The sequence below is a fragment of the Globicephala melas genome, chromosome 14 (genome assembly GCF_963455315.2).
Source record: "Globicephala melas chromosome 14, mGloMel1.2, whole genome shotgun sequence".
NCBI classification, from domain to species: Eukaryota; Metazoa; Chordata; class Mammalia; order Artiodactyla; family Delphinidae; genus Globicephala; species Globicephala melas.
Window position 1 is genome coordinate 25421090 of NC_083327.1, and position 16429 is coordinate 25437518.

General features: G+C 32.8%; 1 protein-coding gene across 5 annotated transcripts in view; it reads right to left on the reverse strand.

Moving 5' to 3' along the window:
- EPHA7 (EPH receptor A7) overlaps nt 1-16429 on the reverse strand; it is a 167134-nt gene that overhangs the window by 16245 nt on the left and 134460 nt on the right. The window contains exons 7-13 of one of the 5 annotated variants that reach the window (XM_060283314.1): nt 14028-14196; nt 9075-9183; nt 8370-8425; nt 3857-3970; nt 2843-3028; nt 2201-2262; nt 519-728 (exon numbers count right to left, since the gene is read on the reverse strand). In XM_060283314.1, coding sequence (XP_060139297.1) covers nt 519-728; nt 2201-2262; nt 2843-3028; nt 3857-3970; nt 8370-8425; nt 9075-9183; nt 14028-14196 — 906 coding nt within the window. Of the gene's footprint in view, nt 1-518; nt 729-2200; nt 2263-2842; nt 3029-3856; nt 3983-4453; nt 5300-8369; nt 8426-9074; nt 9184-14012; nt 14197-16429 lie in introns of those variants that run through there. The other 4 variants (XM_030859512.2, XM_030859511.2, XM_030859510.2 and 1 more) reach the window with 4 other exon arrangements.

Sequence of the window (16429 nt, forward strand, 5' to 3'; positions counted from 1 at the left end):
TTAAGGCAAATCAATAATGGACCTATGTGGCTGTAGGGCAAGAGTCTAGTCGAAAGGAAGATGACAAATTAGACAAAACAGCTACTAAAATGGAATGAAATATTGGAATAATATTAATAGTATATAAGTAAATCCTCATATTTTCCCTTTTTCTAATCTTACAAAAGTTATAGGAATTAGCATAGTTAATCTTTTATTAAAACCTTTATTAAAATGGGATTATATTTTTCTGCTACAATTATGACTGCTAGTAACCAAATGTTGTATGTGTATATTATTTATATGAACATCCCAATATAAAATGAGCTGTTCTCATTTTTATCATTACTTCTCATCTTAGCCTATATGTAGATTGTAAAAGCAACAAAGATTCTTCCAAAAGGAAAAAAATAGCAACAACTAAAAGCTGAGATCAATTTGCCTCTTTTCTCCCATTTAGCTTTGTATTATTAGGCCTTGCTTTCTTGGTAGGAAAATCGCAGGAATATGAAAAGGTGCAGTAATAGACTTTTTCTTACAGTCGTTGTATAGACAGCTTCTGGATCGTCCTCTATAACCCGGGACAGGCCGAAATCTGACACTTTACAAACAAGATTGCTGTTGACAAGAATATTACGAGCGGCAAGGTCCCTGTGAACGTATCCCATATCGGCCAAATATCTCATTCCAGCAGCAATTCCTCTCAGCATTCCTACTAACTGAATGACTGTAAATTGCCCATCGTGTTTCTACAGGAAGACAAAAATGAAAGTCCAGTTAGCTATACTTTGAAAGGGAAAAAAAATCACCATGAAAAATGTCTGCACCCTAGTCATTTTCTATTGTATACTAGGAACCACCAGTTAATTTTCTACGTAGTGTAGACACTTGTGAAAAACATAACAGGTGCTGATTTAACTTGATAGGTAATATAAAATAGAGTTCTGATAATCATTTAGTTATTTATATGGATGTGTTGTTAACATTAACTAATAATAATTTCAGATTGTGCAAATCCAAAAGTATATGCTAATTTTTAAATCGAAGTTAGGGAATGGAATATAAAAAAAAATGATCCCTGACAGCTAACTGTTTTCCTCACTTGCCAAAAATTACACAAATTATCTAAAAATATAAAAGGGATAAAGATACATATATTAGCTTTCTTTCTCCAAATGGTAAAAAATGTAAATGTGAAAAAACTTTTGAGTAAAGGTGAAGAGAAACTAAGAGGTAGAAAAGGATTATACTGGCTGACTTGGTTTTCACTTTATACTTTTCATTGCTATCCGTAGGTACATTACTTATAACCAAGATTCTCTAAAATACATGTACTAGCAAGTAGAATTGAGCACTCTTTGCAACCAACTGGCCACCATATATTTTTAACCCACAGATTTCTCCAACTGAATTGCAGGTATGGTGCATGAGGACCGTGGATTGAGCAGATGAGCTTGCTAGGTGACGCTTTCTTCCAGAGAGTTGACAGTTATGCATATCATCTTGCACGTCATATGCAAGATGACAGTTGCATCTTGCATATCATCAAGATGCAGCAATAAAGACCTCTCGAAATCCTCTGAATCCTTATTAAAATGGGTTGAACTTATCATTCTAGATCATGTATGTTCTCATTATTTTCTCTTTGCCATTTGAAAAACTGTTAACATGTGTTCACGTTCTTAGGTGGAAAGTCTCTGAATGTAAAAATACGTATGTTTTTACATTTAGAATTTATTATTTATAAAAATAACATACTTGTAACTCTAAAAAGGTTCATAATTCTTTATTTTAGGCTTGGTGTTCACATAACAATATAACAGAAATGGTTCCACAGAGCAGAGCTGGGATCATCCTACCAACATTGAATGGCTATCTCACTTCTCAGTCTTCTCTGTATTATGTCTGTATTTCATTTATAATTGTACTGAAAAAGTAAAATGCTACACTACAACAGGTATTCAAATTACAGGGCTTCAGGTATCCTCCATACTTGTGGTAATATGTCAATGGAAACTATTTTTTAACTACGTTGTATCACTTAAATGCTCAAAAATATTCTAGTTCAATCCAGTCTAAGACTCTTTTAATCTGTTTTTCAAAGACAATTTTGTGACCTGTTAAAGTTTACACTGTTCACATTTTACACTGCAAAGAAAAGTTCAGAAAATTACATTGGTAGCATGTATATTTAGAATGGGAGAATAACTTTGTTACTTACCCTGAGAAATGCATCTAGGGCTCCATTTTCCATGAATTCTATTACAATCATGACCGGTTTCCCTAAAATTACAAGAATATATACATAAGAAAAAACAGTGTTGCTTCCAAAACTGTAATCTAAACTTCGTATTTATCCTCTTTCTCACTCCGGATAAAACACATGGTGCTCTTTTGAAAGACTGACTGGGTGAGTGGTGAGTATTTCTAACGCTTTTAGTGCTGCAAAATGCAAAGAGTCATTAACTGTCTGTTTGGAATGTGGTCACGATTCACAAAATTAAACAGTAAAAGTCAATGTGTTCTTCTGACTCCTGCCTTGTGAACAAAACTCAGAGAAAATGACACTTTAAAGAAAATGCGAAGACTAAACTGTATTACTTTTGTGGCTTTGAAGCTAAATGAAAATATCTGTCACTCCATCTATCTTTCAGATATATTCTTTAGCTCTAAACCTGCATTCATTTATCCTGATTTTTTTTCTGAGATGGTGACACAAAAGAAAATTTAGTCAGTTACATATCAAGAAAAAAAATTCATTAAGAATATGCAATGTATTTACAATTTGATTTTTTAGTATCTATGAAATAACACTAATTTCTGACAGTTCGCTGGATAAATGAAATATAGAATCAATATCTACCTCTTGTAACAACCCCTTCCAAATGGACAACATTTGGGTGGTCAAACTGCCCCATGATGCTGGCTTCACATAAAAAGTCTCTTCTTTGTTTTTCTGTGTAACCAACTTTCAGGGTTTTTATGGCTACCGCAACATCTCTTTTCCCTGGAAGTTTCAAACGACCACTGCAGACTTCTCCAAATTCTCCTGAAGTAACAGAAAAGGCAGGTGTATTTTAATTTCAGAAATATTTCCTCTCTCAAAGTAAATGCATTAAATTCTTTAAAAGCACTTTTAAACTTTCCTAAACTATCTGTTACACAAACTATTATTTTTTTTAACTGGGTTAACAAAAACTCTTTCAGAAACAACATTCAGGTTTGAAATACGCTGCATAACGTACACTGCTTACTAGAGTATAAGGGCACATTAGCAAATTCTAAACATTGCTGTTGTTTTCACAGCTTGAGAAGCAAATACTTCTCAAAGATTTAAAAATCTGGAATTCATATCTACTTATGTCTGCTAGATTGAATGGACTTGATCCAAAAATGTATAATTATTCTGAAGATACATTGTATCCATAGAAAATAATGCTCCTTTTAAATAATTCATACATATTAATTTTCTACATGGAATTACACAGCACAACGGCTAATACCTAAAGCTTAGCAGGAAGATGGTAAATCAAGTCAGAGGAGATGTATATTCCAGCAAAATTCGGGACATTCTAATTATTTTTAAATACGAAGTCATTTCTTGGACAGGCCAGAACTATTATGAAATAGCTTATAATAGAACGATATCTTAAAAATCCAACAGAAGACAAAAGATACACGATTCTCTGCACCACGTGCTTCTTTTTCACTTTTTTCTTAAGATTTCATAAACAAGTACAGGCTCATGGCTTCTAACAGTTCAGGTAAATGCAAAGGTTCTATACTTGAGTTATAATTATTTGCCTGTCATTATGATGTATGACTTTCGATCTTGGCTAAATGGAACAGCTGAACAAGGAAGCTACAACAGCCTTACCTGCTCCAATCACACGCTCAATTTTAATACAGGAGGCATCTAGCTCCTTGGCGAATTGATGGACAGCTCTATTTGGGTCCTCATAGGTTTCAGGGTCAATGTAGGTTTTGGTGCCTGGAAATTTAACTGTAATGATGTAAGAAAGCATGACTGTGATGAAGCAAAGCACTTATTGTGCAGTCAGCCCAGGAATTTCATTATGCAGAGTGCTCCTTGGAACAGTGAACTTGCTTCCACATCACCTGATTCACAGCAGTTTTAACAGACTACTTCAGTCTGCGGGCGTATAGGTATTATCTGCAAGCTTCTATAGGTAACATAGGATCCAGTTCATAGTTTACTAACTGAATTGCTTTTCCAGTAAATCAACAAAAGACATCACCGAAATTCTCTGACATGACTCTTATCAGACTGGAGGTTTAATTAAATTCACTGCTATCATGGCATAGTTCAAGCCATACTGAGGTTCGTAATGGACTTGGAAACACATTTGTAAATCTATCATTCAGTCATCAATCAAATTAATACACTGGGAAAAGAAGACATTTCATTTACAGGTAGCCTACTACACTGACAGCAATATTAAAAACAGTTAGACATGTTACTTATTCTTTTGATTTATTTTTTTTAAAGACCAACCACCATTGACATAGACATATAAATTAATACAAGATGTGAGGGACTGCTATCACAGAACCAGAGAGAAATCTACTATGACACAGTTTCTTCTTCACCTTGAAGGGCAATAGAGGCCAGATGTACAAAGTGCAGAGTAAAGTTAGAAAATTTACAATATTCCTGGGATCTGCTAACCATGTATGACAGTAATTTGAAAGAGGAATGGTTTATATGAACTTTCAATTATAAGGCTCTGGAAGATCTTAACTGCTATGAGGAGGTAGCCAATATGCCTCAGAAAAGGTAGTCAAAATTCAAACAACATAGAATCATCTTAAAAGTTAAAAACTTCTTAAAATGCACCCAGAAGCATGCAGGTAACAGATAATGCTATGTCAACTTTAAATCAATTACAATAATGTATTCCAAATCTAATCATTTGGTTAAAGACAAAGATAAGATAGATAGGCATATATTTGGTTATATTAATGCAATGAAAAGATACACTATATCCTCAAAAAAACTTTATTGTTTTTAACAAAGCCACTGAACAATCTTTTCATTAAATCTTACTATTTGGAGAACAATATATTTCTTTATGTATTACACTGCAGCCTAACTGTGCTTATGTCATCACATCAAATTGAAATTATATTTTTAAAATAAGCATATAACAAACAAAAAAAAGCAGAATGTATAAAGGAAAAATGGGATTTAAAAATCTTGAATTATTCTGCTGTAGTTGATTGTTTATCCAAAATTGATTGTCTTAAACAATTACTGTTGCAGTCTATAAAACTGACAGATGCTCATTTGTTACTAAAGCTGAACATGAAAAAAAAAACACAAGAAGAAAAGAGAGAGGGGATAGAAAGAGAAAAGAGAGAAAAAGGAGTATAGGGAAAGGGGGGGAAGAGAAAAAGAGAGAAGGGAAGAAAACAATAGGTTAACCTCCTAGATTGGTAGGCAGATGGAGAATGAGCCATCTTCTCCCTTTTTATTCTCTTCCTTTCTTTCATTGTTTTTTTTTTTTTCTTTCTTTTTGGTTTGGTTTTGTGATAAGGGAGCTGGATTGGAGGTAGCCTTCTGCATCTCAAACGGGTCTCTGATGGTTCTTTATTCAAGCTGTCATAAAACATTTTGACAGGCCAGAGCAATTTTGGCATAAAAACATGAAATACTGCCCGGCTTGGATTCAAAGACATTGTTAGAAGAAATGGTAGGAGGAAACAAAATGTAAATTGGAATTGCTTCACTAAACTCCTCCATCGTGTTTACATCTTTAAATGTAACACTTGGGGCCATGGAGAATGGAGGGCACCTGATACAAATGACTGGACATTCTATTAAATTCAGTGCTCTAAAAGCTAGTAAAATGGTTGCTTTCATGTTTCTGTAAAAATTCAATCTGGTGTCTCAGCACCTAAGGAAATTGTTTGTATACTAAAGGAATAAAAGGACACCAACTTGTAAATAGGTGGTGACCACAGTTTTGTACTTTCCGTATTGTAAATACAGTCATAAAATCAAATAAAATGCCTGGTTCTCAACAAATGACAAGAAAAGATATCCTTGTAAAAAGGGTAATTCAAAAATATCAAGGATTTACCAAGATAGGATATCTTAAGTGTACTTTATTTTTTTTTCATTATTCGTTTCAAAATGGATGCTTTAAAATAAGAAAAATTTTGATGTAATTTCTGAATATTTTGGTCTATTGTTTTTCCTGATTTAAGAGTAGGCGCTTTTCTGTGTTTTAATATCTCATTTACATTTCTCATGAATGTTAAACACCTTAAAACCACCACTGATATTTTGCTCTAGAGATGAAAACTGTTTATATATACCTCAAGTTTATCTTTTCTATGTTAGCAGGTAACACATGCAGTTTTATTTTTTTCTAATTACAAACTGGATGTCAAATGTAAAAAAAGGGAATGGCATCAAAATATCAAAACTGAGTGATGACAATTAAGCATTAGGCTATACATCATGTTTTAGGTAAGCCATGTTTTAATTTACCTTCAGCATTAACCTTCACGCTAAAAGTAAAAAAACTAAGAGGCAGCACTTGATCATTTGGGGATGTCTCAGATACCCTCAATAAAGAAAAGAAAAGTGACATACTGATTAAGGTATTATTAAATGATTTTGCCATCCAATTATTCACATATAGTTAGAGTCAAGGATTCCAGCAACAATAGTCTTATGTCACTCTTCCATATACATTTTAAACTAGATACAAAAATTAATGCATTCAAGTTTTGATTCTCTCCTTTCTGTCTGGGGAAGTGTTAAAAGTATTGTCTCATGTCATGAAAGAGAAAAAAAATGTAACTTCCACTCTTTCTGTATATCCTCTAGGTGTAAACGGCCTATGGTACTCTCATTACTGGGACTTGTCACAAAATCACCTCCAGATTAGCAAGAGGACGCACTGACACTGGAAGCATATCAAATCATCCCGGGGGGAGGGGGCAGAATCACATGTATTCAGTCATAATTAGGGGCAGATTTAAGTTTTGTGGGGCTTGAACCTTCTACAATTTGGGATACTTTCTTTAAGAAAAAATATTCTACACACTAACTTGCTAGGACTCTTCCAGGGCCTTGAAAGGAGTCTGTGAAAGTGAGGGGCCTTGAAACTTAAACTTCATGATAAAGCGCCCTTTGGTCATACCTTTCACTATAATTTCTAGTGTCCCAATACCCTTCCTGCCATCAGTGGTTGAAATTTTACAGAGTTTCATCATCAATTTGGATATGTAATATGTAAAGCCACTTTCCTTTTGGAAACTAAAGTTAAGGGAACTATTGGTTCAACAATTAATAACACACTGAAGAACCTTAGGAATGATAATAATGGTGTTCACAACTTGTGTTTTTTCAACCACCCATTTCCCTGATTGATGCTTCCATATTCCTGTGACTTTAGAAGGGGTATATGACAATATCTTCTTAGAAACTGACATAAGAATTTGATAAATAACACAAAAATAGATGTAATTCTTATGCCATTTACAGGAAATTTATCTCCCCATGAGAAATTTTCATAAAGATTATGGTTACTAAGAAAAATAATAAATAAAATTATTTTTCAATAGTTTCAAGGATTAAAAATAGGAATAATGGGTTTGGATAAGAGCATCATCAATTATCAGAGCTAAAATCATTGCCCTGTTAGGATTTTACTTTGATTGCAAGAAGTCAACATTTACTTGCATGGCTCTCAGTTTTTCACTTGCCATCCACATGCAACAACGATAAGATTAATGCAGTCGGGCATCTATTTTCTTTGGTTCCCTGAGCTTTCTCCTGATATTATTTCTAAAATGAACTTTTAAGAATCAGGTAGCCCAGATCCACAGGAAAACATCAGAGGATTGAATCCTATTATTATACTATTTACGTCCCTTGAAATATCATCTGTGATGGACATTTTACAGTAGATGGAGAGAAAGAGGCTCCTTAGCTTAGTCTTTCATTATATCATCTCTCATTGGGTAGAAAAAAAAAGGGCCTATCCTTCTAACTTGAAACGAATTCCTGAGCTACAACATGGGTACATGCAACATTTAATGAATCATTATTAGAATGATATGAAACACTTGGGCAAAGTTTGCAAAAGGAACAATTGTGACATAAAAGCTACTGAATATCCTTGCACTTATATTAAAATTTCTTATGAGAGATTACATGTCTGAATATATTTTTTAAAAATTCACATCATATGATCTTCATTCTGCATATCTTGTTCAAATGTTTTAAAGTAACATTTTGAGCTCATGATATATTTTCAGGCCTGATGCATTAGGAATTTTTTCATGCCAATATTAACAACCAGGTTTCTGTGTTAATTGGGGTAAATAATAATAAAGAAAAGCCAAACACTTACAATGAAAGTAAAGCTCTTCATCCCCTTCTTGGTCAGCTTTGCTATAACCACAGTGCCTGGAAAAAATTCAGATATTTGATGATTATTTTCAGCCAATAATCTCACTTTACATATTTAAAATTCAGTATCATATACCTTAATTACTTAACAACATGCTAGTTAGAGCTATAAACAAAATACATAAACTTTCTGTCCATAGTTCTGAACTCAATAGTAATATAGCAATTCACATGATTTAAAAAAAGCAGAGAATATAAAGTCTTTGTGTGAGACATTGTGGAAGGGACATATTTCATAGATTAGATTTATCAATGAGTGAATATATGCTTATATTTTTTCCTGAAAAAACAACAACAACAACAGATTTTAAATGGTTTCCACAAACCATTAACTAAAAGAGTAAATCTTTCCCCAGGTGTTTTCTCTATTTATTACAAAAATCTAACTCTGAAAATAGCTAATAAAAAGTCACCCAATAGAAATTACAATACTCATTCCTCTTAAACTAAAGGCAATGATCAAGCTCACACGACATTCTGACATTGGGAGAATGGAAATTTATTGACCTTCAATGTTTCATATGAGACAACAAATGTCTGCATTTACTATTTAACATTCTAAACTAAACAATAAGTAATAGTCTGACATAATTCTGAAAAATCAACACATTTTATGTTAGAGATTAGAACAAATTTTGTCTTCTACCTTCTTCCAATGATGAATCCAAAGACCATGAACACCAAAATGATGGTCCCGGCCACTGCAACCACAGCAATTATAATAACAGGGTTCTGTTCACTGGAGACTGCCGTAGCTATAAACAGAAAAAAAAAAAAAGGCTCAATAAAACACTCAATATCTTGCAAGCACTTGAGGTTAAACAAAATCTTATAAACAAGACAGCTATGCTATTACATACACCTTTAATTTAAATGCATTCTATTGTAACATAAATTTAAATAACCATTTATTTTTGCATTTTAAATCAGTGGTAAGGACAATACTTTCATCTATTTTATATTCTTCAGCTAGAAAAGATCCCTACAAAATGCCTTATTGAATGGCTATCCCCTGCTTAATTGTTGGAAACTTAGTTATAAATCAAGAGATAAAGATCTTTCATCTACAATTGCCATTAAATCCCTATTTTTCCCTCAGTGAGGTATTTGATCTCTCTGTGTCTGTTTTCCTGGTGTGTAAAAAAAGAACCCAAATACATACTCTCAGCATTTTTCAAAGCACCTTAAATGATTTATCTCTCATATCATCAATATAGAATAAAAATCATCATGTAGTCATAGTAAATCATTATGAATTTATAATCCGCCTTAATTAAGGAAAACGAACAGAATTACTGGTATTAATTTGACAAAGTAGGCAATATACACATTTGAGAGTTTAAGAGCTAGGCTATTTATGAAATAGCCAACTTTCTGCAAGCACTGTAAAAAACATTTTTGTATTATCTAATTGTAGTCGCTTCCTGTACAATGCTAAGTGATTCTTCTACGCTCATTAAGGCAAGCCCAGCTGAACCTTCCTGAGAGTCTCTTTGGGAACAGTATATGTTTACATGTCCTTTAAAGCAGCCTCTGATTCTGATTCTTCATCGAGTCACATGGCCTTCTCACTTGGATTTTTCCAAATTAGCGAAGTTTTACTTATCTGGCAATTCACAAGTGTCACATTTTCCCCAGAGCATTATATTTTCAATACCAGTATAGACTTCATAAAATAATCAAAAGAATGCAACACAATGAAAATATATATTCCAATCGCTGATCCAGTTGCAAATTGATAATTATATAATATCAAACTAATATAGTTTGCTTATTTCTGAAAAAATCAACAGCTGTAATCTTTAAGGTAGGATGGAAAATACTACTCCTTCTTGGTGTGGCAAGGGACTCAGTCTCCAGAGCAGTAAATTTTATGTAGGCAGAGTGTGTCTTGCCCCAACAGGAAGCATAAATTTTTCTGATTGGCCTTTCTCTACTTTATCTACGTCTCCCTCCTTTGACAACTCATCTCTTAATTTTGTATACCTACGCTAACTATAGATAGTTCTTACGTTGAAAAACAGTAAAAATAGCTCTGGTGTATTGGTTTCTGAAAAGAGGTATTATACACACTCCGTAATTCAGCACCTGCTGATTTGCTCCCTGAGGGAATGAAACAAGGGAAAAAGAAAAAGAAGAAAAAGAAAGCATCTTTACAGCTTTAATTTCTGAATTACAGCCTATTATGATCAAACAGAGAAAAGATGCCTTCAAGTATTTTTCTTGGTTTGGTTGTTTTTGTTTTTATCTGTCTTTTAATATATATTAAGAGAGGAAAAAGAATGGAGTAGTTTTGTTCATGAGAAAGAAAAAAATTAAACATGTTATGTGTAGAAATTGTTTTCATTCAATCTGTCCCATGGGTCTAATTTTTTGCTTGTCTTAGGCTCTGTTCTGCCCATAGCTTCAGAAACAGATCTCCAATGAGAAAACTGAACTCAGGTGAATGATGAATTAGAGTTTGTGAATATTTACTTACATGTTTTTATATATATTCAGGGTCACAGTTTTATCTTAACATAGTCAAAATTTATGGTTCATATTTTCATCTAATTCATGGATAATACATTTTAAAAGTAATTTATATGTGTCATAATCACTACACCATGATTTAAAAATTGTGAAAACAGTAGCGTTGGCTCTGCGCAGAAGTGGATTTTTGGATGTATGTGCAATGGAATAATCTGAGTTCTCTTTCCAAACAGTGCTCAGGTAACTTCTCTTCGGTGGCATCTTCCTTCTTGCCCTCCTTCCTAGCACAGAGGATCACTGTTTCCTGACACTCTGATAGCACTGGGTCATGCACTCTACCAGTGCTCAATTGTACGGTCAGAACTTGTGTACAAGTTTCTCTCTTTCACTAACTGAGAGCATCAAATGTGTCATGTGTTTCTGTACATCCCAGATTCTTAGCACAGTAGCGTGTGCTAAATCAGTAGTTCTTAAAAGGTGTCTGGGAAACCCTAAGTGTTCCTCAGGAACATTCCAGGGAATCTGCAAGGTCAACATTATTTTCATTTAATGTTATTTGCCTTTTTCACTCTCACATGCTTACAAGTGCACAGTTGAGTTTCCCAAGAACTTACATGACACGTGATAATATCACTCTGATGGCTAATGAAATGTGTGTTGTGTATACTTGTGTTTTTAAAATTTCTCAGTTTTAATTTCTAAAGTGGTGAACATAAAGAAATATAACCCAAATAGTCAAAATCTATTTGGGGATCTTCAATAGTTTTTAATAGCTTGTAAGGGTTCCTGTGACCTAAAGGCTTGAGAATGGCTGTCCTAAATAAGAAAAGCTGACATTCAAGACTGTCTGTGTGCTAGGCACTGTACTTGGCACTTTGTGTACATCAACTTATTTAATCCTCAAACTACTCTGAGAGTTGGGTACTGGTATCCTAGCAACTTTTGCACAGAGAAGTAGCTCATCCAAAGTCACACAAATGGACATGGCAGAGCTGAAATGTGAAACCAGGAATACGTCTACTAGCTCCAACTGATCCTGATAATCTGTTTTTTTGATGACTGTGAGGTATTCATTTCTTGCTTACTTACTGACTGCCTTCTATGCATCAAGCACTATATTAGGCACTGGCAAGACTAAAGTAAGAAAAAAGAGATATGGATTGTTCTTTCATCAACTTTACCTTCCAGTGGAGAGAATATTCTGATGATAAAAAAATCACCAAATCCTTTCTAATGCAAAATTCATTTTTAACATGAATTTCATGTGCTCATTCATGTTCTACTACTTCATCTCAATTTCTCTGAGGGTTAGTTACTTCATTTTTAAATAATGAAAATAACATCTATGAACCTCAGCACTAATAAATAATAGTTTGACCCAATATTCTTAATTTACGAAGTCAGGAAAATGTACAAACTCATTTTGGAAAGTTTTCAAACCTAAACTTTTAACTGATAAAGAATGTTTGGGTAAGCATAGCTGATTGATGGTTCTTTAAGTTTGAACTATTCATTAGAATATGAAAAAAAACATATTTTGAATTGTTTTATTATATTAGAAATTACAAAGTAAAATATCAAGAGATCAGTCTAAATGAAAAACTACTGCAACACATTCAACAGAAGACCACTCAAATGTTTAAATGTTGAAATATTAGTGTAAAACACTGTAATTTTGGGGGGCCATTGAACTTAGATATTCTCAGTTTTAATCTTACACACTCCATTTAAAAAAGATGACAAAGAATAATGATAATAAGTTTATCACATCATATTATGTGAAATCTTTTTCAATTGATGACTTTTGTGTCTATAATTCTATATAAACAATTTCTATTTCAAATTTATTTCAACATATGTTTTATTATTTGAGGCTCTGAGAGTTACTGCTTAATTTAAAAATGTAACAAAATATTTTGAAAAAAGACTACTGTTAGCAGACTTAATAAGCATTAGCTAATGCAAAAGAATTTACCAATTTATTCTACCTTTTAAAAGAGCTAGAAAAATATTCTCCCGAAGTCAAAATAACTCTTTGATCAGAATTGTATTGATTTAATTTATTAAAAAATTTTTCTATTAAAAATTGAGAAAAGAAAATCATATAATAGTTTTTAGCTAATATTTGTGTAGAATTCCACAGGAACACTAGATTGGTAAGGAGAGGAGGAGGTAACAGCTGGGTGAACCTTGAGTCTGAGTAATATCAAAAGAAATCAAAAACTTCCAAAACACAGAAACACACCCTGAGGCTTCAACCTAGCTGAATAACAACCAGCAGTGGTACTCAAGCTGTTCTAAACTTGCACTCTGACAATAGACTGGGACGTGCAGCCTAAGATACATCTGCTTATTTGTGATACACTATAGACACATGTATTTTTGTTATGTTCCTATGCTGCCTTATAAAACACAAAGTGATAAAGGGGATTCGAGATATTGCTAATGTTCTATTTTTAAGCTGAGTGGTAGATACAGAGATATTCAATTAATTATTCTTCTTAATATTTCACATATACTTTAAATATGGCATTTAGTATGTTGGAAATATTTCATAAAAATGAAAAAAGATGACAAAAATAAAAAGAATGACAAGGTCTAAGATCTTCTTGTTGAATGGCAAGTTTTGAAATCATTGCTAAAAGGTAAGTAGCTTGAATTAACCATGATTATTATAAACCACCTTTCTCTGGCCCACCCTGGTGTACATCCTGGCTTCATTTGGGGGTTTTCCTGTCTTCATTTGGCTTCATTTTGGGGGCAGCTTTGACTGACAACTAGAGTAAGATCATTTTGGGGTGTATCAAAACAGTCTGTATCAATACACATTAGAACAAGTCCTGCTTCTGTTTCTGACTTTATCTTTTCAAAATAAACCCAGTCTGTATTAAAGAAACTAATTTAAGTCACAAGGGTATAACATCACAAAACAAAACTGCAAATTTTAAATTATTATTCTGAATAACCTTTACAAAGAATATATATATACATATGCATATATATTCACCTTTAAAAGTAAAAATCATCTTGAACTAAATCATCGCCCCCAGTACTGAAAAAAAATATGCCAGAGTTATAGAGAGTAAGAATCCAAACCAAAGATGGTAATTACCTTCAAACATTTTACCTGTAGCTTCCTCTAGTGTAGCAACGTCAAGTCTGGGACTGTAATTTCCATAACCAGCAGCAGTAAAAGCCCGAATCTGGAAAACATACACTGTTCCTGGCTTCAGGTTGTTAATGGAGGCCGAAGTGGACTTGGTTTTTAATGTCGAGTAGGTCCGTTCCCTTTGATCCTAGAAACAATACAGGGAATATTTAATTGTGATTGCAACCAGGCAATTTGACAGCCAATTCTTGCAATTTACTCCAATTTGCTGCATTGTTTTTATAAAGGCTACATTGTACCCTGTGGAATATTGGAACACTGAGTTGTTTCTCAGATAATATAAAATAATGTGAGCACATGCGTTTGTTCTATAAATTTCGAAGAGAAATAATTTTTTTTAAAACATTTATGATGTTTTGAGCCTTTGCTTTGTTGGTAGAGGGCACAGTGGCAAGAATTATTTAGCCATAAATATAATCAAATGTTCTTTTGACCAAAACATAAGTACACTTGTAAAATCTACAGTTTAGTAGAGGTCTTCACTTCATAATGTGGTTCTCTTAATACTGTTCCTGAATGTTATTCAACAAGTAAAAAGCCACAGGCTAAAAATGAAGAAATCTATAAAATCAAGAAACTTAGCTAATACCACCAGCATAGTGACATATCAATTGTTTTCATTAAAAATTGCATTTTTCAGGGGACTTCCCTGGCGGTCCAGTGGTTAAGACTCTGTGCTTCCACTGCTGGGGGCACGGGTTCGATCCCTGGTTGTGCATGCCGCACGGTGCGGCTAAAAAAAAAATGTATTTCTCGCAGAATAAAACCACTTTTACAAAATAGCATTTGATGGAATATTTGAAGTTAAAACTATTAATATAAAAGTTAATGTCTTAAATATAAAACTTAAAGTGTCATATAATTTATGATTTGGCAATATTTTAAACATCTCAGTTCAATTTCCCCATTTTTCAGATATGAAAACTGAGGCTTGTAGAGTTTAAAAATGTGTTTATCATATTACATATGATAAGCTTAAGAATGGAATAATTAAAAAATCAAGAATATAAAACACGCCATCAAAACAATAGTTAAATGAATAAAAATTTAAAGCTTAGTTGATATGATTCTAATGTGTTGTTCATGAAAAAAGTTATAAAAACTACTCATCAAAATATACAATTCTAGATGGGTTCTTACTTGTTCAATAATAAATACCTGTGATCAACTGTGTCTAGAAATAAAACTATTCAGTGAAATCTGAAAATGTTGGTTTGGTTGTTTGATTTACCTTCACGATGATATTTGCAAAAGCGTAAATAAATGTATACTTAACTGGATTTAGTGAAGCTGACTTGTAATTGTCTTCATTATAATCATTTATAAAAATGAGAGTTGATATTATAAATGTATATTTATCTCAAATAAAAGAACTAGGCATAACTGATATTAGAAGACATAATGACATATACATTAGATCACAGGCTTACATACATTATAAAGCAATAGTATTATTTTTAAGATTATTTTGTAATTTGTAAAATTGAGTGAATGTATATACACTGTTTCTGTCATGTAAAATAGAAAAGTAACTATTTGAACAAATTTATTCCAGAGCAAGGATTTGCAAAATATTGTGTTGCATTGTAAGAAACTTTACTCTCACTTACCACCTAACTTATATTTTTAAAATGTATTTTTCATTGCTTTTGAAATCTGATGAAATTTCAGAAGGGACTTATAACTGTCAGAGTTCACCGGAAAACAGACATAAAAAACCCAACACTAAAAACAAGGATCTCCTTAGAAATACATTTGATGAGACAAGAAATGTATTCTCTGGTACAAAAATGAGGTATTTACAATGTAACTTTGGCTATGGAAGTTACGCATTCATAAAGGAAATAATAAGTAAAAATATTGTAAACTCAATCTGAACGTTGAAACTAATCTTAAACTATCTGTTTTTCCATCAAAGTGAAAAAAAAGTGTCTATTGCCAAGGCACTGTATGCATTTAAGTGATTCAATCAAGTCAATTCAGTCCCCAAATATTTCCAAAGCTTTAGGTTTCCATTTCGAAATTCTGTCTAAATGGTTAAAATGGTTATGTATATTAGAGTACTTCAGCTAATTAAGTCAATAATAGTAACACATTATTATTATTACTATTAGTAATAATAATAGTTTCCATGTTTCAAACCTTGAATCAGGTCTTTCTGAGAGGTAGAGCCTAGAAAATAATTTGTGAACAGGGTTGTGTCTGTCTGCCTATCTTTCTCTAGACGGGTCAGAAATAAATGCACTCATACACTGAGATATGTCATTATTTACTAAAATTTAGCCCTGATAGAGGATTAAAGGGGCAGTACTTGAGTTTTAGCCATGCTATTTTTTTCATGGAGAGAAGGGTATAAAGAA